Below are 27,100 nucleotides of genomic sequence, written 5' to 3' on the forward strand. Positions count from 1 at the left end.
AGACAGACTTATGCGATTCCCATACTTTCCTATGACTGACGGATAGCTTTTCTTACTGTATGGCGGACAAAAATTAAACAAATTAACTTGAAAGTTGGCACTCAGGGGTTTTTGGGGTCGCTGATTACGAATCTGGAGTCAGTTTTTCAAAATTCAAAATGTTGGATCCAATATGGCAGACAAAATTTAAAAATTAAACAAATTTGCTTGAGAATTGTCTCTCGGGGGTTTTTTGGGTTGCTGATTACGAATCTGAAGTCAGTTTTTCAAAATTCAAAATGGCGGATCCAATATGGCGGACGATAAAGTAAAGAATTAATCAAATTTACTTGAAAGTATTCATTCGGGGGTTTTTAGGGTCGCTGATTACAAATCTGGAGTGAGTTTGTCAAAATTCAAAATGGCGGATTCAATATGACGGACAAAATTTAAAAATTAAACAAATTTGCTTAAAAGTTGGCATTTGGAGGTTTTTGAAGTCGCTAATTCTGAATCTAAAGTCAGTTTATTAAAATTCAAAATGAAGGATACAATATGTTGGACGAAGAAATAAAAATCCATCAAATTTGTTTGAAAATTACCGCTTAGGTTTTTTCTAGATCACTGATTACGAATCTGAAGTCAGTTTTTCTAACTTTAAAAAAGAGGAGGGTGTTTCCAAATTCGTATCTTTTTATGTCCGCCATATGGATTTATGAATCCACTATTTTGAATTTTTAAAAACTGACTTTAGATTCGTAATCAGCGACCCCAAAAACCCACGAGAGACCATTTGCAAGCAAATTTGTTTAATTTTTGTCTGCCATATTGGATTTACCATTTTGAATTTGCATATCTGATTTTAGATTAATATTCAGCAAACCCCGAGAATTTAGAAAACAACCATAATTTAAAGTATATGTTACTGATTTAATTTTATTACAGTTAAGTTTAACCTGAAATAATGCGTTGCCGTGTATAAGTTTGTTAATAACAAATAAAATGACAAAAAAAATAATTTATTTAGAAATTTTGTTTGTACTTAAGATTGAAAATTTTTTTTATTACCATAGTAATGGTTGCCATGGCAACGGTTGTTATGGCAACCATTAACACAGCAACGGTTGCCATGGCAACGGTTGTTTTGTTGTCTTAAGACTTAAGACATAAGACTTCAGACTTAAGACATAAGACTTAAGACACAAGACTTAAGACATAAGACTTAAGACTTAAGACATAAGACTTAAAAAAAAAACTTAAAACTTAAGACGTAAGAACTACGGACGGACACCGAAGTCTCGCTATAAGGGCCCTTGGCCCTTGGCCACGAAACCCTAAAAATAATATAGATTAATTTGTTAAAAAACTACTAAACCCTATTTGTAAAAACATAAAAATAAGAAATATGCAATTATTTAAAGTTTCCCTCTGGGGTACAGCCATACGATCTTATGTCTGCATGATGCATGCATGCAGAAACATTTGACTGTTCACACCTCAATTTTCCGCTTTCGAAAAATCATTTTTCTGGCGGGATATTTAAAATTGATTAAAATTTCAAAATAACGTATTACTAATTATTACAATAAAAAATGAAAAAAAATTGAACGTTTATTATAAGGAATTAATTGTAAATAAATTTCTCTTAATTTGTGGCATATTTTAAATAATAATAAAAATTCAGAATATTAAAATATGCCACAAATTAAGAGAAATTTATTTACAATTAATTCCTTATAATAAACGTTCAATTTTTTTTTCATTTTTTATTGTAATAATTAGTAATACGTTATTTTGAAATTTTAATCAATTTTAAATATCCCGCCAGAAAAAAGATTTTTCGAAAGCAGAAAATTGAGGTGTGAACAGTCAAATGTTTCTGCATGCATGCATCATGCAGACATAAGTTCGTGTTGGTGTACCCGTAAGTTATGTTAAAAAAATCGGTGGCTTAAAACGTGGTCGATATATCGACCACTGGGACTGAAAGGGTTAACTGGACAAACTTCCAGACGTCTCTCAGACAAGTGATCCGAAAGGGAGTTAAGGCTGTTTTGAAGGGAGTTAATTACTTGATTTAAATTTGGGGAACGACATGAAACTGATAAGTCTTCAGCAAACTCGTAAATTTCACAATCCGCGGGAATAATAGTATTCAGATTCCTAGTGTATATTGCAAAGTTAATTGGACTAAGAATGCTACCTTGTGGAAGGCCAACAGTGCTAGTTCTTGGACCAATAACCACGCCATTAATCTTGACTTATATGTTTTTACATTTTATTGAATTGTATATAAACATAAAGCGAGATATTGATTCCGGAATGACAATTGATTTAAGATTTTCTACTAAAATGTTTGGAACTACACTAGGGAAAGCGCCCTTTATGTCTAAAAAGAGTGCACCAACAAATTCACGTTGAGCTAAGCCTGACTCTCTAAATTTGAATTAGTGAAATTCCACTTATTGCCAGCGAATAGTCACTTTTTGAAATAGCGATAAGTATACCACTGAGAATTAGTGAATATTCGCTGATTCAACCAGTGAAAAATAATATCACTTATTGAATAAGTGAAAATTCCACTGATTTAAGTAGCGAAATTTTTAAAAAAATTTTTTTATTGAAATTTTGAATTTAAAAATTAAATTTTTGATAAAAATAATTAATCTATCGTATGATTTAAATATTACCTGAAGTATTGAATACTTTTTTAATAGAAACTTAATTTTTAATTTCTCTGCAGTAAAATTATCGATGTTTCGAATTTGAGAAAAATATTTTTTTAAAAATTAAAAATTGTTTGTAACTTATTAAAATGAACTTGTAAAAAAATTTTTCTTTAAATAAATTGAAGCGAAAAGCACGTAGTAGTGAAATAAAATTAAAGATATATTTAAAGAAAAATACAAATTTTATTTGTAAATTTACATTTATAGGAAATATAATTACTGAAATAGTGCAAAGAAATAAAAATTATATAATCGAACGAATGATGACAAGTGTTGCACTAATTATCTGAGAGATTCATGCCTTCAGTAGTTTCGTCTAATGTTAAATTAGTTAAATTTACGTGAAATGATGTAACAATGCCACGAGGTTGATTATTTACCTCGTAGACATAACTGTCCATAAAATTAAAAAAATTTTGTAAACCAATGGGATAGCATAAATTTAACGCGAAGTAAACTTTAAACAACAAATCGAAAGCATTCACTGGTTCATTGTTTGAAGGTTTGAGAAAGAAGCCATCTCCTTGGACAAAATAAGTGTTGCACCCATTTTGTCCTTTGGTGCACAAAATATATGGCTGAACAGCCGTGTTTGACTTCAAAGCCGATTCCTTGACTGAATAAGGCAAGTTAGTCCCCTCCTAAAATAAATATTTAAAAAATTATTTATTGATCCTTAATTTTTTTTCTCATTTACTAGAAATTTTTATTTTTTATGCAAAATTATTTTATGTTAATTAAAAAATGAATTTTTTAAATAAGTAAATATTTAATTTACATTTTTTGCATTACAATACTATACTAATTTTTGAAAATATTTATCCAGAAAGAAAATAATATTATTTCATTTAAACATTCAAAAAATCTGAAATAACATGTTGAATTGATTTTAAATAATATATATCATTTCAACAAAAAAACATGCACAGTAAAATATATTTATTAAGAAACGAACCTCTCAAAGTAGACAATGTTTCTTCCGAAACGCCAAACTTTCTTAACTTGTCTTCGTAATTATTTTCCTCAGTCATTGAATTTATATTTGCAGAAATTAATTATTATTTTAAACGTGTATCGAGCCCTTCCTTCTGTATAAACAATTTAAAAGTAAAGAATATTTAATCTTAGAGAGAAATAGAACAATCAAAACAAAAGATATTTGAGGTTAGGTATAGTTCTTTAGTAGTAATAAATATATAGTTAAACAAATATAGTTGCTAATAAGTTTAAAGTTAACTTACCTTATTTTATGATATTTTTCGGTGAATAATAAAATGTAATCTTTAATTGAGGGGACGGATTCTAAAAGGGGATACGCGTGGATTGTCACGTATAACTATTGACCAATAGTGCGATTTTCAAACATTTTCAATTTTTAAATTTAATGACACAAATTTATACACAATAAAAATGCGCATCTTTTTTCTTTAAGAAATAATTTTATATCTTTTTTAGTTTATGAAATAATGAGAAAAAACTAAATTTTTGAAAACCAAAAAATTTAAATGTTTTACGTCTTTAACTCGTGCTGGCGTTTTTGATTTTTCATATTTTGTAATCAAACAAAAACGAACTTACAGATTAAGACTTCCTGAAACCAACTATACTTTTAAAACTACAAAATCTTAATTAATAAAAAGTTTATTAATTTTTTCGAAAGATGTTGCAAAAAATGTGTTTTTCCAACTTTCAACGCTTCGTTTATCGAGGAAATTTCAAGGTACAAAAAACTTCCAGTGACAAAGTTTTTCATTACTATACGGACAAGTTTTCTGTAAAATTTTATTAACATGATATGAATGCTTACAAAGTTATTAATGTTTAAAGCGTATGATGCGTCAGATTTCTCGCGCCTCGAACACATTGAGTCCCAAGGTGTTCGTTTGCAACGCGTTGAAAATGTGTTTGTCAATATTAATATTCGCAGTAAATAAAATTTAATAAAATTTATTTTTAACATAAATGTATTATTTTGTTATGTATAAAAAACTCAACTACAATAATATTTCTTATATTTAACTTTCTTGTTTTATTTAGTTTAAGGCTTCCACTCTTTGTCAAAATGACCTCGTTTACTACATTTCATGTTTTTAAAATAATTATTAAAAAACTCCTGTCCGTTTGGAGAAAGATATCGTACAAAACTTTTTACATCATTCATTTTGATTCAATTTTGAAAGCGGAAGGATTTTGTAATCTATAGTTTTCAAAAGTATTTATACTTGATTCTGGTAAATACTGAATTGCGTAGCTTTCACTGATTTTAACATTTTTCGGGATTATTACTTCTTGGTCCGGTTCTTGACCAAGATGGCCATAATTTTTTCTCAATTGTGATAAAAAAATCTCGAAATCCTGGGAAAATTGTATTGGGTTTTTCCGAACCCTTTTTTTTCAGTCAACGGTCACGGCAGCCGCGACCCATCTGGATACCATATTTTCCCGTAGAGTGAAAACAAATCACAAGTTTGAGGAAAATAGCATTTAAAAAAGGGTTACTTCCTCGAAAAGTGCACATGATATCCAAAAAAATTCTATTTTATGAAAATGTCTGACAAAATACAGATATAAATAGAATAAAAATACTTCCTCTATGAGAGAGCAATATGTTTTAACGTCAATATAGAATATAGAAAATATAGAATTATTGTACAATTTATTTTGCGAATAATTCTGCAATTAAAAAAAAAAATATTTCTTATGTTTTTTACTTAGGAATACATGTTAAAATAAATAAACTGATGCTACTTTTATATAATGTTAGACGAATCGTCATAATCTCATAGTTAAATATTATTTAAAAATAATTACTTTGATAGCAAAAAACTAGTCAATAACTAAAATAATAATATTTTTACTATTCTTAATCAACAATTATTAGTTTAATTAACATTAAATTTATGACAAAATAACTATGCATTAATTATTTGTATGTCAGTCAATTTTAACTATCTTCAGACGATTTTGGCTAATTATTATTACATAGTTACTTTTTAATAATAAATAATCGTTTTTAACTAAACTGCGATTCCAAAAAGTTATCTGTGACTTCATTAAAAATTGTATTTTTTTAAGTAAACAAATGAATAAACTAAAATAGTCTTAATTTGTTACAAACGCGCACCTTGGGACTCAATGTGTTCGAGGCGCGAGAAATCTGACGCACCATACGCTTTAAACATTAATAACTTTGTAAGCATTCATATCATGTTAATAAAATTTTACAGAAAACTTGTCCGTATAGTAATGAAAAACTTTGTCACTGGAAGTTTTTTGTACCTTAAAATTTCCTCGATAAACGAAGCGTTGAAAGTTGGAAAAACACATTTTTTGCAACGTCTTTCGAAAAAATTAATAAACTTTTTATTAATTAAGATTTTGTTGTTTTAAAAGTATAGTTGGTTTCAGGAAGTCTTAATCTGTAAGTTCGTTTTTGTTTGATTACAAAATATGAAAAATCAAAAACGCCAGCACGAGTTAAAGACGTAAAACATTTAAATTTTTTGTTTTTCAAAAATTTAGTTTTTTCTCATTATTTTATAAACTAAAAAAGATATAAATTTATTTCTTAAAGAAAAAAGATGCGCATTTTCATTCTCTACAAACTTCAGTAATTCAAATTGAAATTTGTAATAGTTTCAAAAATGGACCTAGTGGACAAAACTTAAACGCGTGAATCCACGCGTATCCCCTTTTAGAATCCGTCCCCTCAATTATAAATCTCCTCACAAATTATCAATTTCCTCGGTTTAAACGATTCACTCACGAGTTTCACTGTCAACAAGACGCAACTAAACGACGAGAGACAGTGGATTTATGCGCAGACGCAATTTTCACTAATTCAAAAGTGGGATTCACTATTTTCCAGTGACAACTACATTCACTGATCAAATAGCGAAATTTTCACTAATTCAGAAGTGAAATTCGCTATTTTCCAGTGACAACTACATTAACTGAATCAAATAGTGAAATTTTCACTAATTCAAATTTAGAGAGGACAAAATTTCTGTCGAGATTAAGGCAAGGTTATCCGTACAAGATTTGCTTTTCCAAAAACCGAATTGATAAGGACTAAGGATTTTATCGCGTTCTATAAGCCAAGTGAGTCTATTATATATAAGTTTTTCTGTGACTTTAAAGAGACAAGAGGCTAAAGAAATAGGTCAAAATTTACCAGGCGAAGATGAGAATTTTGAAAGGAAAAAGATAAAAAAATTGTTCCACGAAGGAGGAAAAGTTCCACTGGAAATGATTCTATTAAAGATTAATAAGAAGGGTGATAGGAACTTTTCTGGAAAATGTTGAATAATATATAAAAATCAATTTTATCAAGGCCTGAGGAGGATTTAGTTTTATAAGATTTAATTACTATTGAGAGTTCTGATAAAGAAAAGGGTGATTTAAGAAATGGGTTATTATCGAAATTATTTGGAAAGTTGTTGTGGAATACCGTAGGAGGATAGAGATCATCCACAAGGGAGTGGAGTTTATCTATCGTTTATTCGTTTCTCTATCTGCTGAGCATGAAGCTGTTGCAGGTTGAGTAAATCGGTTTTTAAAAGACTTTATTATGGCCCATATTTTTGTTAAAGGAATATGTCTGTCCAGGGAATCACAGAAGTTTTTAAAAGATTGACGTCTAGCCTCACAAAGCGTGTGCTTAGCTATGGCTTCCGCTTTTTAATAATTAAGAAAATTTGAGTAATTAGCTAACTTCTTATAATTTTTAAAAGATATTTTTCTATTATTAATTGTTTCATCGCATTTATTGTCCTACCAAGGTGGAGGAACAAAAGGTTTTCTGTAAGAGGTAGCATTCTTATTTGTGGGAGCGTTTTTCCGTTGAGGACATGTTGTTTTAATTGACATGCCAACAAGTTCTACAAAATTATTATAATCAGAGATAGGATAATCAGTGTATAAATTCAGGGTGTCTACAACACCTGGAAAACCTGGAAAACCGGGAAATGTCAGGGAAATTAAAAATGTCCTGAAAAACCTGGAAATGTCAGGGAATTTTTTCGAAAGTCAGGGAATTTTTTTCATCAAGACTTGAAATACTCTTGAACAATATTTTTAAAGCCCACAATTAGTTTTACAAATTTTTAGTAAAAAATATTCAAAAATTTTTTTAAATTCTGGTAAAAATTTCTATTATCTTTATAAATAATAAAATTCTTCTCCGAAATTCTATTATTTTCAAAAATTTTGATAAAATTCTTGACAAAATTTCAATTATTTTCAAAAATGTTCCTCATTTCAATGTTTTTCAATGTCTACTATTTTAATAAAATTTTTCCAAAACAATCTAATTATTTAAAAAAAATTTAATTATTTTCATAAAATAATAAACATTTAACAGGAATTCAATTATTTACAAATTCAATACTATTTTAAATCAATTAATCGAAAAATTCAATTATTTTCAAAAATAAAGTTTTCCAGAAGAATCCAATTATTTAAAATAAAATTTTCATAATATTTCTTACATTTCGAAAAAATTAATTATTTAAAGCAATTTTTATAAAATTCTTATGAAGAATTCCATTATTTTCAAAAATAATAAAATTTTTCACAATAATTTAATTCTTTTTAAACATTTTAATAAAAATTTTTGCAATAACTCAATTATTTTAAATAAATAATATAAATTTTTCAGGAATTCAAATATTTTTGAAAATTTTAATAAAATTCTTTGCAACTATTCAATTATTTACATAAATAACAAAATCCATTAACGGATTTCAATTATTTTTAATAAAATTTTATAGAAATTGCTTTAAAAAATGTAATTATTGTCAAAAATTTAATTTCAATTCCTCGAGAAAATCAATTACTTAAAAAAAATGTTTTTTTAAATTCTTTGGAAGAATTCAATTATTTTCGTAAATAACAATATTCATTACAAGAATTCAATTATTTTTAAAAACTTTTCACTTTTCAATGATTTTCAATATCTACTATTTTTATAAAATTTCCAAACAAAATTCAATTATTTAAAAATTGTATGTAAAAATCTTCGTAACAGTTCCATTTTTTTAAGAATAATAAAAATTTCTCAGGAATTCAATTATTTTTGAAATTTTTTTGCAAAATTGTTAACAACTATTCAATTATTTTCATAAATAATAAAAATCATCAAAGAATTTCAATTATTTTTAATACAATTTTAATCGAATATGAATTGCAGTTAAAATTTTAGATAATAATTGAATATTAAAAGCCGTATAGCGTGTAGTTTTATAGTTAATTGCATTTTTTTAATTGAAGTTTTTATTTTCGAATATATATTTAATTGACGAATTTACGAATAATTGAGATTTCGTAACAGTGATTTAAAGATGAATTTTAGTTAAAAATTGTTGAAAACAATAATTGAATTGATAATGATTTTATCACTCGATCATCTTTAATTATTAGAAAACATGAAGAAATCTATCACTCCGAGTCGAAGACTTGTAGTTATTGATATCTTCATGTTTTATAGTTGTGAAAAATTTAATTTAATAATTTTAAGTAAAATGTTCTCTTATTTGACTCGGACTGCTGATATTTTTGTTCGTAAATGGTTCGTTTTCATTTTTGGTCCGTAAAGTACATATTTTTAAATACTGTGTCACTGGTTCGAGCCCTAATAATTTTTTTAAAAATGTTCATTTTATATTCATAATTTATAACGTTGGTGACGTTTCCAATAATTTAAAAGAAAAAATAATTTTCTATTTAAACTTTTGTCTTCATAAAACTTTTACAATGCTTCTTGAACAAAAAGTTAAAAAAGGATAATTTTGTAAACGTAACATATATTGTTTTCTGAGTGAAAAACAGTTTCTTTCTTAAAAAAAGTTGATGACAAACGTTGTAAATACTTCTCCCACGTAATTTATAAGTGTTATCAAATAAAATTTAAGCAATGTATTTTTTATTATGTCGATTCTTAAAACCTGAAAAAAAATTTTAGAAGGCCTGGAAAACCTGGAAATGTCAGGGAAATTTTTTTCAGATTAGTTGTAGACACCCTGATAAAATATCAGAATTTGACTCTACGGATAAACGAAGTGTAGTGGAGAAGAGGGTCCAATTTATTTTTCTTAAATTATATTTGTGAGAGGAAAAAGATGCAGTTTGTATTGAAATGCCCAATGACGACAGAATAGGAAGATGATCACTACCTAAAGGATCGTCAAGGACATTCCAAGATGAAGAAGTGAAAAGGTTTGAAGAGACGAAAGTAAGATCCAATGCAGATCCGGGATTGGGTGGTCGACCTACCATGATAGAGGTGAGACATCATTTAGGAGGATGAGGTCCATCTCATCCAGTTCTTCGCATAAGTTACGCGCGTTAGGGCAGACATAAGAGCCTCCCCAAAGGAGGCTTTTAATTGTCATTGCTATGACAATTAAAATCACCTCTGATAACAATGGTGTTGAAACCAGAATTTTTTATTAAATTGAAGAAACGTTTCCTATAATTAAGGGGGGTTTGTTTACCAGGGACTCTATAAACAGAAACTATTAGTAATTCACCCAAAGAAGAGTTAATTGAGACAGCAAGTGTCTCAAGTTCGTCTTCCTGAGTGAAAATTGTTGAAAATATTAAGTTTTTGCAAATGGCGATTATGAGACCGACACCCTTATTTATTATTCTATAGCTTCTAATAATATTAAATTGTTTTAAAGTTTTTAAGTTATGGTTCTTATCAGGTTTCAAGAAGGTTTCGGAAAGAAGGAGGACGTGGAATTTATTTGAGAGACTTTGAATTTCAGGTGCCTCTTTAGAGACACCTTGGCAATTCCATTGCAGGATATTTAATTTAGATAATTGATCCATTATTGTTGTTATTTACGGGATTAAACAATGAAAGAATGTTTTCAGTAATAGTATTAAGCAAACTTTGATTGTGTTTAACTTTTTCCGGTGAAGAACTGGATGAGAGTTGTTTGGCATGATCTTTGATCATGGAGATTAGGATTGAAGAGAAGGATTCAGGCTTGGATGTTTGATCAGTTGTGAAAGTTGTTGAAGGATTAGACAAGAAATGAGAAGGAGAGAGTGCAAAACCATTAGGAAGGTCGCTACTGTCTCTACCATTGTTCCATTGTGTTGCATAGAAGGAGTTGGTTCTTTTCCGTGATTGTGACGTGCCAATTTTTTGGTTGGCAGGTTTAATCGTGGGACTTCTCTGTTTTTGAGATGAGAGGTTTGTGATATCTGAGAAAAGTTGAGAAGAGTTTTGATTTGTCGAAGAAGGAGCTGGGGTTTCTCCAAGCAGTGGAAAATTTGAGAAATTGAAAGAGCTCGAGGTTGCACTTGTTTCTGGGTCGAAGGATAGCTTTTGCTTCAATTAAGGAGAGTCTGTGTATTGTAGCGTAAGTACGGATTTCCTTTTGAAAGGTAAATTCCGGACAATCCTTGGATGAAGCTAGATGAGGACCAGAGCAGTTTACACATTTTGGTGTGTTTGAAGTGTTTGGACAAGGGTTGTATGTGTCATGGGTGGTGTTTTCCCCGCAGGATTTGCAACGTGGTTTAGAGCGACAGTGTTTGGCGATGTGGCCCAATCGAAAGCATTTCATACATATACGAGGATTCGGAAAGTAAGGACGAATTGGGCTTGATCTTTTGTAGACCGCTACTCTTTGAGGGAGGACCGTACCCTGAAAGGTCAGTAGGACGGTTTTGGACGGAACGAACTTAAACTCTTTGGTTTTTTCGTCGTAAACTTTGCGATTAAAACGCTGCGCTTGAAGAATTTTGATTTTGTTTACGTGTGGGCCAATAAACTCACCATGCTTAATAATTTCATCAACTGTAATATCCGTGTCGACATCGTTCATAATTCCCTGACAAGAAACGAAACTTGTAGGGATAATGCCTATCAGATCGTGAGATGACAACTGGGGGTGACCGAGCAGTTGGTTCGCGACATGACCCGATTTTACGGTAACTCTAACTTTACCCCGTCTACTTTCATTAATTTAGACGATTTTATTTGGAAATATCGGATGAAGAATAGGACCGAAGGACATAGGACCAAGGTACTTTTTAAAATCAGCCGATTTGGGATCTCGTTGGATAAAAATTGCGCAGTTGCTTTTCAAAGAATTATCATAGCTGAGTGTCAGATTAATGTACTGCACTGCATAATAGGTGAGAGTAGTAAGAGTAAGTAAAACGGTAAGATAAGTGAACGACCATTAGTGTGAGAGAGAGAGAAAGAATAATTTGTAGTTTTCGAGTAGGTATTTACTTTATGTGCACTGCGTTCATTTTTCGAAAGAACTGGACTGAGTACTAGTTGTTTATTTATTTATTTTATTTATTTGAAGAAAACCAAGCCCAACGGTAAAAACCAATAACAGGGCTACAAAATGTAAACTTAAAAATTACAACTTAATAGCAAATCGTCAACAAATCACGACGCTTGTTTTAAATACTTATGTGTAGCCATTACAAACTCATTCAAGGATGTACAAAATAAATCTAAATTTTCATCCTCATTTTTAAGAAATAAATCATTCATATATGAACACATACGATAAAGAGGAGAGCGATGATTAAGAACCGATGGTAAGTAAAATGGAGCACAAAAACGCGTTGTATACTTTGGTATATTGAAAGGTATCATTTGCAAAATAAAAGGACAGTCAGTCAGACCACAAATTATCTTAAAAAGAACTGCCACGTTCTTTTAACAATTACATGAGTAGAGAAAGGTAGATTATGCGATTGCATAATTGCATAATTTTTTAAAATCAAGTAGAAACATTATAATATTATGTTAATTCATGTTTTAAACCTTTTACAACATGTTTCTAGAGCGCATAATATTGCATAATTTTTTACTCACTGCATAATTGTACTCTTTTTGCATAATGATCGCATAATAGGCTCAAAATTTTCAAAATAGTGCTTTTCTTAACTAAAAACCATGAACATTTTTTTGAGTTTCTTTATTTTTAAAATATTTTTGTAAATTAAATAATAAATAAGTTTTTAAATTGTTAACTAACTTGTTAAATGTTATTGAAAAATTAAATAAATCTTAAATTTTAAAAAGCAGTAAGTGCTATATATGATGAGTAAAATCGTTTCCGGTCATTTTCCCGAATGTCTAATATTTATCAAATGTCTAAAATCTCGAATACTTTTATACAAAATTTTGCATGAAGATGTTTCCGTTGTTAAAAATTTTTTCGGAATCTTAAAGAAACCACAGCAAAGATTTGTTTAGTGTTTGCCTCATTCAATTTTGTTTGGTCGTTCAAAAGTTATTTAATTATTATTTAATACCTGTTTTGTTTATAAAAATTTGTATAAACATAATATAAACAATTTTTTCGTTTTTTTTTGCTGAATTAAGTGTGGTGGAAACATTTCTTTTTATGTGTAGATTAAAATTCCTGAATTTTATTGCAATTGGTTTACTTACTCCGAAAAAACTAAATTCTTACTTGGAGTCGCACATATATCCATTTCATAATAAAAAACAAAAAAATTTTTGGGTACATAAATCTTCGGGAAATTAGATTCGGGAAAAAATAATTTGTAATTTTAGACATTCGGGATAGGGCCTTTCGGGAAGTTGGTTTCGAAAAATAACCAGTAACCGTTTCAAATGAAAAAAAAAAATTTTTAAATGCAACATAATTTTGTAAAATGAACATTTTTTAGTGCATAATTGAAGCAGAATTCTTTTTAATTGCATAATTCTGCATAATCATGCTGATGAATGGGATAACTTGAGTTGAGTTCCAAAGTGTTCAGCTATGAAACTTCTAATACTATAGTGTGTACCTGTCCCATATTATTCTATAAAGGAGTACTACACTGATTGCATAAATCATTTTCCCATTTTTCTCCGTGCAGATAGTGTAATTCTTGTTGCCAGAAAAATTAATTTTATTTTATAAACAATTTATTATTGACAGATTTAGATAGTGATGAAATAGAAAATGAAATTTTCCTTTAAATTCGTGGAAAGGAAACAATTTTGTTAAATACAGAGTTGACACAAGTCAGGAAAATTAATGAATTCAGGAAATATCATCAAGAGTACTGTAAAAAACTAACTTTTAAAAATAATAAAGAAAATCTGCTTTCTGGTGTCAACAATATATTTTTGATATAGACTAATATTTTGAATGATTTAATTTCAATACGATAGAGAGAATTTCGTTTTGATTATCTCGCCGATGCAGAAAAGATGTTTTGTCAAATCTTAGTAGACTCTAGAGATATTAGTTATCAAAGAATTCTTTGGTATTCTGAGGATGGAAAGTTGAAAGAATTTCAATTATTAACGGTTACTTACGGTACTGCATGTTCCATTTCTTGCTAATCGCGTTATAAAACAACTGGTTATTGATGATGGTGATAGAAATCGATTTTGGAGAAAAATGCTTATGTTGATGACGTTCTATTCGGGTCTGATGAATTAGAGGAAGCTAAAGAAACTCAACTACAAGTTATAGAATTACTGAAGTGTGGAGGTTTTTATTTGCGTAAGTGGGTATCGAATACTGATATTTTGTTAAATGATTGTCCGGAAGGATAACATGAACGTGCCGTTCTGGTTCAAATCACAGTGGATAAGGATGTTAAATTGAAGGTGCTTAAGCTCTTTTGGGATACAGGTTTAGATAACTTTCAGTTTAAGGTTTTTCACGAAATATTTCTTCTTTAACGAATCGAAAGGTATTATCTGTTATTTCAAAACTTTACGTTCCGTTTGATTAACCCCAGTAACCATTTTCGCTAAATTTATGATAGGAGTTATGGTTGCATAAGCTTAACTCTTAAAATTCCTCGTTGGACCGGGAAAACTGTCTGATATTACTTACGAATTACATGGTTTTGCGGATGCTTCCTCTAAAGCTTATGCAGCCAATTCCAAGATTGAAATTGTGTGTAGTAGTTCTGTTGGCGAAAACTATGAGTTCTGTGGCGTCTATTTTGAATTATAAGCATTGTAATTTGTATTGTCATACGGACTTTACTGTAGTCCTGGCTTGGTTAAACAAACACCCTGATACTTGGCGTACATTTGTAGCCAATCGAGTTACACAGGTACATGAGCTATTACCCACTGCAAAGTGGCGTCATATTCCTACATCCGATAATCCAGCCGATTGTGCAAGTAGAGGGCTGCCTGCATCAGAATTATTAAGTTTTTCTGTTTGGCGGCAGGGCCCAAACATATGGTAGACGTTTCATCTAGATTCTCCGTCAAAAAGTTAATTAGTGCCTTCTGTTGAATTGCCAGCCGCTGGAAGAAATTTTGCTTCTCAGGAAATCTTCCAAGCAAGATTAATGTGGGTTCAGAAGCTTCAAAGGGAATACTTTTTTAATGAAATAAAAAGCTTAAAAATGGGGATCATTCAGTGTCAGTCAAATCATATCTTAAAAAATTAAACCCTTTTTTGAATTCTCACGGAATTCTTCGTTTAGGAGGATGTTTGCATAATGCCCCCATAAGTTTTGATGAGAAACACCCTATTAACACCCTAAACATCCTACCTCGTTATCATATAAGTGGAATTATAGCTTATCATGCGCATTTAAGAACATTGCTTTTTTTGTTGTAGTACTCGTTCGATTTATCTTGAATTAGTCACTGACTATAAAACTTCTACGTTCTTGGCTGCCTTTTCTCCCTTTGTAAATCGCAGGGGTACTTCAGCTCATTTGTATAGTGATAATGGGACACATTTCGTGGGAGCTGGTAATGAGTTAAAAAAGATTGTAAATGCCTTGCATTCAGGTGTTGAATTAAAGAATTATTGTGCAACCGAACAAATAGATTGGCATTTCGTGCCTCCTAATACAGGCAACTCTTAATTCTCGTCCTATTGCTCCACTTCATGATAATGTTGAGGACTTTTCGTATTTAACACCCGGACATTTTTTGATCGGTGCGCCTATTGGGATTGCCTGAAATCTCCTAAGAATTAACTGCGATAAATAGTCTTACTCGCTGGCAACAAGTGCAGCGTACTTTAGAAAAATTTTGATGTAAATGGTACTCTAATTATTTGCACTCATTACAGAAAAGGTACAGATGGTTTTACATAAAACCTAATTTGAAAGTTGAAGATATGGTTCTTCTTAGAAATGAAAATCTTTCACCTTGTAAATGGTTATTGGGAAGAATTATTAAATGTTCTGTAGGTCGGGATAATCTTATTCGCTCCGTTAGAGTCCGAACTGCTAATTCGGAATTTGATCGTCCTATTTCAAAATTGTGCTTGTAAGAAACTCGAAACTGTTTTGTAAACTATTTAGTAATAAAAATAAGTAAAGAATAATTAAATATATCAGCTCGCATGAAAACTTTTCCGTGTATTTATAAATTAATTTGAAATTATTTTTAATTTAAATACATAATTAATTCATTACATAATATTTGATTTTTCTCTTATTTTACAGCGAAGTCAGCATATCATCTGCTCGAGCATCGGTAATGGTCTATGATGACGTAAATAAAAAATGGGTTCCAAGCGGTAGCTCGTCGGGTCTGTCAAAAGTGCAACTGTATCATCATCAAGTTAATAATACTTTTCGGGTTGTTGGTCGTAAACTCCAAGATCATGAAATCGTCATCAATTGTGCAATTCTTCGAGGTCTCAAATATAATCAAGCTACTGGAACGTTTCATCAGTGGCGAGACAACAAACAAGTCTACGGACTTAACTTCTCTAGTAAAGACGATGCCGACGCTTTTGCTAAAGCAATGCTCCAAGCTCTTGATGTTAGTATCTCCTAAGCCTTTTTCAACGTTTTTACGTTAATTTAATTCAAACTTTTTATTTATTATTAGATATATTTATTTATATTATTTATGTAGAAGGGTTTAATATACTTCTATGGAATTGATGTTAATTTAAAGGTGTAATTTTCGTTTTCAGTGACTTTTTATTGTCCAACTTTGATGATCTGCAACTTTTAGAAGATTTTTCTAAACACTTTTCTAAAAGTTGCAGATCATCAAAGTTGGAGAATGAAAAGTCACTGAAAACGTAAATTACACCTATCTTTATCACTTCATATCTCCTATTCTATTTATCCAAAAGTCCTGGACATAGGATTGTTTAACGACATTTACGTTTACAATCTTTACATTTACGTAGGTGCTAAGTAACGGAAGCAACATATCCAGGAGTCTAGGTCCGACTGTTGCCTCAACGACACAACAGCAACCTGCCTTTCCACAACAGCAACATCAACAACCCACCGCACAATTCGATGAAGATATGGGATATAGGTGGGTTCAAATTTTTTGATTCAATCATAAGATACACTAAAAAAATTATACGCAAAACTTTATTTTATCTGTGGTAATCATAACGTGCAACAAAAATTACCTTTTTGAGACATATTAAAAATAATAATATAGATCCTTTTGAATAAAATGAGACGTTAAAAAATTTATTTTTAATGATCAATAAGTATGATATTTAATGCACAAAAAAGTTTGTTAATTAACAATTAGATTATTGCAAACTATTAACCGGATAGGGTCTAAATTTTGTACTCTTATTAAGAGACAGCAGTAATTTCACCGAGAAATGACTAAATTATTAAACATTGAAAAATCGTTTAATTTTAATCGTTGTAATTCAATAATTTTCAACAACTCAAACAATTTATTGATAAAAGGCGTTCAATTTTTTAGCTCTTTTTGAGCCCTACAACTTTTAGTCTTTATAAAAGATTTGAAACCTCGAAATTTCCACGTAAACTTTATAAAATCACTCAAGTGGGCCATGATCACCACTGCATATGTCGTAGCCACTTTGTGAAAAACCGCATTTAATGACTTAATGCATTTCATGAAATGTCAAAGTCGTTAAATTTTGATAATGAATATCACAATTGTAAACAAAAAATGCATTAAATTAATTTTTTTAGTTATATATTTTTGTAGTACATTGACGATTAGACGCTAACAATTATACTTAAAAAGTCCCTGCCCTCCGAAATTTTTAACACACTCTCGGACTGTTAAATTTTGGTTAAAATCAACATCTTTTTTAATAAAATTTAATCCAGCTTTCATGATTTGTTCGCTCGAACCATTTCTTTATAATCCCAAATGTAGATCCAAGTTGTTAAACATAATTTTTTGTATCTAAGATCACGCATACAAAATTTGAAGGATCAGTTGGACCACGATCAACTTTGGGCACTGACAACAAAACGCAGTCTCCTATTTCAAATGTTGCAAGCTTTTCTTTTGCAGCTGAGAGCATTTTTTCTGCTGCAATTTGCATGCATTTACGAGAATTTTCTCTTGCTTACCAAAATCAGATTTTAATTAGAGATTAAACTTACTAAATCTAAGAATACTAAGAAAGTAACTGTTAATACAATTTCTTCATCATCGGCATTGAACGACTTGGAATCATTTAGATTCACAAAGTGCATAATTGGCTGTATCACTTCATGAAATGTCCAAAAGGGTTGGACATGATTGACTTTTCTTCTTAATTTTTTTGGGTGTACTTCCGAAAACAACCCCCAACCGATTTTAATGAAACTTGGTGAAACTTATGTATTTTGATACGCTGAGTACGAAAATAATAGTTAAAATTGGCGCAAATTTTAATTTTATAGTGAAAACTATAAAAACATCATAAGATTGAAGTTTTATGTGTTTTACTTTTAAAAAATGCAAAATTTCAAAAAATGTTGTTTACAAAAGTTGTAGATCTCAATAAAAATTCGCATAGGTGGTCTGCAAGGTTGCTCTTTTTAATGCCCCACGAGATAAAAAGCGCTGCATCCACCGCTAAGACGACTCGATGTTTTGAGTGTGGGCTCCGGTTTCCTGGTTTACAAATGCTTCAGAATGATTCACAGTGCCTTGTACATAGCCATGCTCTTTTAAATTGAGATAACTTTTCTAGCAATCGGTGTGAATTTCTGTCCCAACAACTACCTGTTTTTTTATAAGAGCAATCAACGTGTTTTGATTACGATTATTGTTGGGACAGATCTCTAACCGATAATTATGTGGGTGACCCCTGTGAATCATTCCTAGAATCCAGGAACCTTCAACCACATGTCCTCTTTAATATTTCCGGCGGCCGATTTTGCACTCATCTACCTCCACTTCTTCTCCGACACCTCCAATTGGACCTTCTTTCTCCAATTCCTCATTAAAAGCAACCATGCAGACCTCTCGACAGTTAGAGAATCTATCTGCCACCGTTTCTGAGGACACTTGTTGCCCTTCCACGATGCTGCATTCTCTTATTGATTGTTCAAAGTTGAACTGAACAGCAAAACAGTAGGTGAGCAGAATGCAACTCACTGCAGAAATATGACACCTCTCAAACCATGTGTTTTCTACAACGGTTACATTGTGCTCTGAACCTGATATTTGCAGACGAAAATCCCACACACGAGTGTTTTCGTTGCAAGTCATAGTTTTTTTGTGCTTGCGACAATATCTCTCTGCAGGTATAAGTTCGACAGAGCGTAGCCAGACTAAAGTTGATTGCCGGCTTTGCAAAATTGAACTTAACCTGAACAGATTTAATTTTCCGTCCATTTTGGAAATTGACACGAGATTATCTTGCTTTTACTCCTTTCCTCAGGAAACTGACCTAAGATCCTTAACTCTTATAAGTACAATAACTTTGTGATGTACAAATAGCAATGAACCAAATGAACAAAAAAGTTGTATTTTATTGAGATCTACAACTTTTGTAAAAAACATTTTTTCAAATTTTGCATTTCTTAAAAGTAAAACACATTAAACTTCAATTTTATGGTGTTTTTATGGTTTTCACCATAAAATTAAAAATTGGGCCAATTTTCACTATTATTTTCGTAATCAGCGCATCAAAATACATAAGTTTCACCAAGTTTCATTAAAATCGGTTGGGTGTTGTTTTCGGAAGTATACCCAGTGAGAAATTGCCAATAGACTTTAATCGGTCCAATATCGGTCCAATATTGGTTGCCGTGCTGGGTGCCGATTGACTCTTAATATTGGACCAATATGGGCTGATGCTTGGGATGTAACGGGTTCGCCAAGCATCGGTTGTTAATATTGGTCCAATATTGGCCGAATATTGGCAACCAAGAGAAAAAATTTTTTTAAATAAATTTTTTTAATTAAATAATAATAATAAAAAATTAATGTTTATAATTTTTGTTTAATATATTTATTTGTTTAATTATTTATTTTTAATAATCCATGTAAATAATAAATAATTTATTATTTATAAATTATAGTTATTTAAAAATGCAGCAACTATTAGGAAATAATCGAAATAGCATTCTGCAAAAAATTCTATCATTGAAAAATCAATGATAGGCGAGAGATATCCGCGTCATTAAATAGATTCGCAGATATACTCTGGTCTCGCGACGAATCTCTCGATACTTATATACACTGGAGTCGCCGTGTCAGTTGCGAGAACGGTTACAGCGTCCCTCTTGCGGCAGAGATAAGAATTGTCACGTAAACTGCTAAATCGCTTTACCGACGGCCTTATTATACCCGCAGTTTACGTGACAATTCTTATCTCTGCCGCAAGAGGGACGCTGTAACCGTTCTCGCAACTGACACGGCGACTCCAGTGTATATAAGTATCGAGAGATTCGTCGCGAGACCAGAGTATATCTGCGAATCTATTTAATGACGCGGATATCTCTCGCCTATCATTGATTTTTCAATGATAGAATTTTTTGCAGAATGCTATTTCGATTATTTCCTAATAGTTGCTGCATTTTTAAATAACTATAATTTATAAATAATAAATTATTTATTATTTACATGGATTATTAAAAATAAATAATTAAACAAATAAATACATTAAACAAAAATTATAAACATTAATTTTTTATTATTATTTAATTTAAAAAATTTATTTAAAAAAACTTTTTCTCTTGGTTGCCAATATTCGGCCAATATTGGACCAATATTAACAACCGATGCTCGGCGAACCCGTTACATCCCAAGCATCAGCCCATATTGGTCCAATATTGGGAGCCTTTATTGGACCGATGATTGGTCTCTTGGCTCCCAATATTGGACCGGTAAGAAATTTCTCACTGGGTATCTATCCATTTTCTAATACCTTTAAATACTTATCAGCATTGAACTCTTGTTTGTTTCTCAAAATTTTAACTACTTATTTCAAATTAGAAAATTTTTTAATAGCATTAGAATTTTTCTTGTTAGTATGCATTAAATTTTTAAAAAATTAGTTAAACTCTCGTCAGATACAAAATCATCTCGAGAAATGTGTTCTGATTTATAATCATCTATGAACAGTATAGACAATTTAATAAAGTATAGATTTTTTTTTTTATCATCTATGAACAGTATAGACAATTTAATAAAGTATAGATTTTGAACATTAGGAGATATTAATTTACAATGAAAGTCTTGTATAATTACCATTTTCATAAGTTTGTGTTATTAATCTGTTGAGCGATGTATTTTAACGAATCATTTATATTAATATTTAATAATGAAATTCTCTCAATAGGAGAGAAACCATAAACACTAAGAATGTTTTCATTTTTACCAAATAAGGAATAACATTCCGTTCATCATTGGCCGAATTTTCGTTTCCATTCTCCGAGTTATCCTGCTGTTTCATAATCAGTTTCTTCATAATTTTCATTTAAATCATTTTGTAAACTTGATTCACTCTTGCCGTGACAATTTTTCATTTGTACTGCATCTACTCGCATTTTTTTGTCATTTTGTGTTATTTTTATTTATTCTTAATAGTATATATCTGTCTCTTTTTATGTCACAAGCTCCATTTAGAGATGGACGATCTTGAAAAAAGAATCGATTTAAATAATCGATCTTAAAAATTAAGAATTAATTTTTTTGATTAATCGATAAAAAAAACCATTAAAATTGGCTTACCGTTAATTTTGTTCATCTTTTCAGAATTGGTAAAAATCAACATTTCAGTGATTTTGTTCAAATGAACCATTATTTTTGGTAAGTAATGTCCAATGAAATCAATATATACAAAGAGAGAAATCTTAATGTTAAACAAATAAAAATGTGAGATATCAACCCTTAAAAACTATTTTTTGTACAGTTAATACCATATCAAAAAATTATCTTAAATGCCGCAAATATTTTTATAATTGAATTAACTTTTCTTTTACTTATGAACTGGCATATTCATTCTTACAAACAACCTCACTTTCACTGAAAAAAATGTCTGGTTGGAACAACTAGAATTCTGGTTATTGCAACCAGAAAGAAATGTTAAATATACCCTTACCAGTTTTTCTAGTTGAAATTATTAGAATATCTGGTAAAACATTTATGGTTAAAGTTCTGGTCAATTTAACCAGAATTTCTATTTAAATATACTATAACTTTTCTAGTAAAAATTTCTGGTTAAATTTTTGATTAATTCAGCCAGAAATTCTAGTTAAATGTACCACAAATTTTTTAGTAAAAAATTTCTGGTTCCAAATTTCTGCTTGAATTTCTAATCAATTTGACCAGCAATTCTGGTTAAAAACGTACTAAAATTTTTTTAGCAAAAATCCTCTCATTAACGTCACCGAAAATTGTAGTTTTTTTAATTATTATTTTCAAACTATTGCTGTCTAATGGGTTAATTAGTAACACTGGGATAATAAGTAACAGGTCCATAAACTACATCAATTGTGACTTTAAAAATTTTTTATTAACATTTAGTAACACTAAATATAAATATAAATATGGTAACATTTTATTACAATATTTAAATAATTTGATTGCAAAGCGTGTTTTAATGTGATAAACAAATTGCCGTTCGGTACTGTGGCAGATATAACAGGAAATGGATCGGCCAACATTTCAATTGATATGCTTGATAATTTGTTTGTCACATTTACAGAATAAGCATGAAGATTTTCTTCAAAGAATAAAGTTTCAATGTTTTCGAATACAAAATAAATTTGGTTATTAAAATTAAGTAACACATGTGAAATTTTACCGAATGTAGGAAAATCCTCGTTAACATTGACTACAATGTAAGAACCTACTGTATATCTGATTCCTTGAAAATTAACCCATGAAGTTACTAAACAAGTGTGAAAATCGTGCGGAAGAGTATTTATAAAAGTGAGGTATTCTGCAACTTCTGCAATATTTCCATTAAAAATTTTAAATCCATGTTCCAATTGAATTACAAGACCTTCTTTTCTTATTAAACGATAACAAAGTTTTAGTTGCTCTTTCATCATTAAAGTTGTGAGAACATTACGTCTTGATTTGGTAGCTACTGCAGCTTTTTTAAAATCGCTGTGTTTTGATTCGTATTTATTACTACTGAAATAAAAGAAAGGTCCTGATTCTAGGAGAACTAATGGACTGTAATGACCCATAATGTGATGTTTGGGTTTTAATGTATCCCGAAAAAGTTCTATGTACATTGAATTATGTTCACGAACGAGAGAACTAATCAAACCCGCGGCAGACTTTTGAATGCTTCTAGCATATACGAGATCGTAAATTCTACGTAATACTAAATAGTATTGCCAAACATTATCTTCGAAAGGAATACGATCACCTACCAGCATTGCGAAAGTTAATAAAAAATTTCTCATTTCACTTCCTGAGTAAGGTAATTGTTTATTCTTTATATTGTCCGCTGTTAACGCAGGAGGTCGATTTGTTAATCCATTTTTCGGGTAATCAAAACCTAGCATTCTACTGTTCAGCAAATCTCTGGTAAACTTCTTTTTGACAATAATAAAATGATGCAGTATATTTCCCATTCCGTAATAAAAGATTCCCTCATCGCAGTCGTGTAGAGTATCAGTAAATAGATATTCATGAATGCCTGATTGTCTAAAACCTTCTGCTACATCAACTGGATAATTATGTTTCGACCTTAAGTTTTCAGAGATAATCTTATTGTGTTCACAGTCACTTCTTTTGTTTTTACAAAATCGGCAGTAATAGTGTGCATTAAAACCTTTACAGAATCCTAAGAAAGTATTCAAACCTAAATTGTCCCCCAAAATCCCTGCAAGAACAAAAAACACTCGTATTTCTTTACCATCTACGTTAATCAAAATGCCAGTTCGACTTAGATAATTAAATTCGTCCACTAAACATCTAAAGACTTTTGCATTACCAAATTCTTCACGATCGTTCGAATGGAAAAGCAAAGTTAAAAATACATTTTCAATACAAGATGCAAATTCTGGTGGCATGCTAGCAAAACTAACATAAGCAGCACATAATTTTTGAATACCTGCATGAGAGCCGAGGGGGTTATTTATTTCAAAATCATCAGCATGAAGAAATAAGGGAAAAACAACGTCACTGTCAGCGTAATGACTTCGTTTTCTTTTCCAAGATTTTCCCTGAACATAATTTTCTAAAATATCAGAATTTCGATGAGATTCTAATTCCTGCATATATGTATAGAGAGTGTCAAAGACGTTAGGAAGCTCTAAAAATGATTTTAAAATATCTCTAGTAGGTAAAAATTTAGTGCGAACTTCTACGGGTACATTTTGTAAAATTCCATTGACTCGTATATCTTCATCTCGCCTACCAATAACTTTATCTACAGCTTCCATCAAAAATCCTTGTTCCAAAAAAAATTTTAATCTTCGATATTCTGTTTTCTTAACAACAACCAAGTATTAAATTTTCTGTTACAGGATGGTTCTATGCACTTATAATAAAGAATCTCTTCATTATTGTGCTGCAATTGGAAATGAAATTGTAATGCGTTTATTGTTAATAGTTCAATACGACATAAAAAGCAAAGCGGCATGGTGATAGTATTCCTTTCTTAAAGAGACTAAAAGATGGAAAAGTGCGTTTTTCTCGAAGAAATCTAAATTTTTATTTTTAAACAAAATCGTATACGTATGCACTAAAACGAATAAGTCTCAAGAAAATCACAGAAGTATTTAAACTATTTGCAAAAAATAAAATTTTCATTTTAAACGAACCTTTAAACGTTATTGTGACTCGAATGAATATAAAATATAAATTACATTAATACTGTTTTAAACCTAGAGATCAAGACGAAACATCCTTGACTTAAAATAGAATTTACTTCTTAATTTTAGTACTTTGGCAATTTTCTATTATAAATAAATTTTTTAAACACATATAAACGAAAATCTAGGTGTTTCAATAGTTACCTTAGAAGGAGTTTACACCGTAAGCCTTAAATATAAGCCTCCGCGCGCATAAACGGATATACTTCCAGGAGCATATATTTACGCCTGCGCGAACACGTGGTCAAGGCAAACTCTTTCACAACACAGCTGCAGGCAAACACTTTGCGCAGACGCAAGTATATCCTCATGGAGGCATATCCGTTTATGCTCGCGGAGGCTTATATTTAAGGCTTACGGTGTAAACTCCTTCTTAATCAATAAGATCACAGTAAGAAATATATTCTTTAAGAATATAAACTTTAAATTAAAGTCCAGTCTTTTAAAGGCATTTTGACTTACCAATATATAAATATTTGAATCTGTCAACGATGTAAAATTGAAATAATACTAATCGCACATTAAAGCATTTTCCAAATGGCTTACTGATGTTAGCTTTTCGTCCCACGAAGTATTAATTTTAAAAGCACATTTCTGCAGAAGCCACCACATTCCTTTTCCATTAACTGGATAGTTAGCATGCAAAGCATGGAAAGCTTTGAAGGTGACGTCCACAGCTCTTAAAGGTGACTCAACCTTATAATCCACATTGTTAATGAAGACATATGATGATGTTATATCCTTCAGATTTAAGCCAACGATTATTGGAAGGGGCTGTAAAGTCGTTCCAATTTTTTTATAATCTTCTCTTAAACTTTCCACTGTACTGAAAAGATCATTGTCAACCTAAAATCATAAATAATTAATTAACAAAAAATTAAATACACAAACATTTTTTTACTTACACAGACTTCGAACTTAATAATTAATTTTTAAAAATTATCAAAAAATAGCTATCAAAAAATTAAACTTGACGAACAAAAAAATTCGTTTTAGACACTTCACAAAACTGACAAAAATTCCATTCTATATATTATTTTCCTGTCTCTTTCCTAATTTTCATCAAAAATATTTACTTCTTTCTTACCTGCTATAAATTGAATTCTTGTATCGAATTTTATTATTCATCAAAGAATTTAAATATTTATAAAAATTATTTAATTATTGCGAAGAATTTTATAAAAAATTTTAAATAATATATGTCTTTTGACAATTTTATGCCAATTGTAATTTAAAGAATTGAATTTCTGAGAAATTTTTAATATTTATAAAAATAATTGAATTCTTACGAAGATTTTACATTTTTTTTTAAATAATTGAATTCTGTTTATAAATTTTATGAAAATAGATATTGATATAATTTAATTAACAAAAGTTTTTAAAAATAATTAAATTTTACAAAGAATTCTATTAAAATATTTAAGAATAATTAAATGTCTGTGCGGCATTTTATTAAATTTTTTTAAATAATTGAACTCCTAAAAAGCATTTTATTTTTTATGAAAAAATATTATTAATATTATTAAAATGTCTCAATAAATTGAATTTTTGAGAACAATTTGGTATTTATCGACATCATTGAATTCTTGGGAAGAATTTTATTAAAAACGATTTTTATTAAAAAACGATTTTTGCACCTTAAAGTACATTATAAAAACAAAAAAAAGAAATTTTTTTTTCGATTTTAACCGTTATTTACGATTTGTAGAGGGCCCCAAACATTGCGATCTCAAATTTGTAAGAGTTTGCGGTGCCCCGCATAGAGCCTCTCCTGACTGTCTAAAATCAAAAAAACAAAATTTATTCTTTAGTATACATTAATACCTAGTGGACTAACCTGATGAAATTAAAAAAAGTAAAAAAAACGAAAATGCGGTACTTTTAAAGTCAATTTTTAAGAAATGATGATTTTGATCTTTTGAATTTTTGACTTTAAAAGTACCGCATTTTCGTTTTTTTTACTTTTTTTAATTTCATCAGGTTAGTCCACTAGGTATTAATGTATACTAAAGAATAAATTTTGTTTTTTTGATTTTAGACAGTCAGGAGAGGCTCTATGCGGGGCACCGCAAACTCTTACAAATTTGAGATCGACAATTTTTGGGGCACTCTACGAATCGTAAATAACGGTTAAAAAACGAAACAATTTTTTCTTTTTTTAGTTTTTATAATGTACTTTAAGGTGCAAAAATCGTTTTTAATATTTTAAATAAAATGACTGTGAAAAAAAATATTTATGTGGGGCCCATTTTGCCTTCGCAAACGCAAGTACGCCTGAAAGCCATTTTTAAATAAATTTTTATTACAAAATTCCACTAGAATTCAATTATTTAAATATACAAAAAAAATAACAATAAAGAATTTTATCAACAAATTTTTAAAAAATT

The 27,100-nt window shown here is 29.9% G+C and overlaps 1 protein-coding gene and 1 long non-coding RNA gene across 3 annotated transcripts in view; one reads left to right on the forward strand and one right to left on the reverse strand.

The window, feature by feature from the left end:
• The window catches only part of LOC122508774 (ena/VASP-like protein), a 55,681-nt gene that overhangs the window by 7,101 nt on the left and 21,480 nt on the right, over positions 1-27,100 (forward strand). For both annotated transcript variants that reach the window (XM_043622307.1, XM_043622306.1), the window contains exons 2-3: positions 16,140-16,461; positions 16,841-16,974. In XM_043622307.1, the coding sequence (XP_043478242.1) occupies positions 16,140-16,461; positions 16,841-16,974 (456 nt within the window). The remainder of the gene's footprint in view (positions 1-16,139; positions 16,462-16,840; positions 16,975-27,100) is intronic.
• LOC122508778 lies at positions 3,070-3,999 on the reverse strand. The gene is made up of 3 exons (XR_006302266.1): positions 3,950-3,999; positions 3,664-3,796; positions 3,070-3,349 (listed from the first exon to the last, which is right to left on the reverse strand). It is a non-coding gene; the product is annotated as an uncharacterized LOC122508778 (long non-coding RNA).

The sequence above is a fragment of the Leptopilina heterotoma genome, unplaced genomic scaffold (assembly GCF_015476425.1).
Source record: "Leptopilina heterotoma isolate Lh14 unplaced genomic scaffold, ASM1547642v1 Lhet_57, whole genome shotgun sequence".
Taxonomy (NCBI): Eukaryota; Metazoa; Arthropoda; class Insecta; order Hymenoptera; family Figitidae; genus Leptopilina; species Leptopilina heterotoma.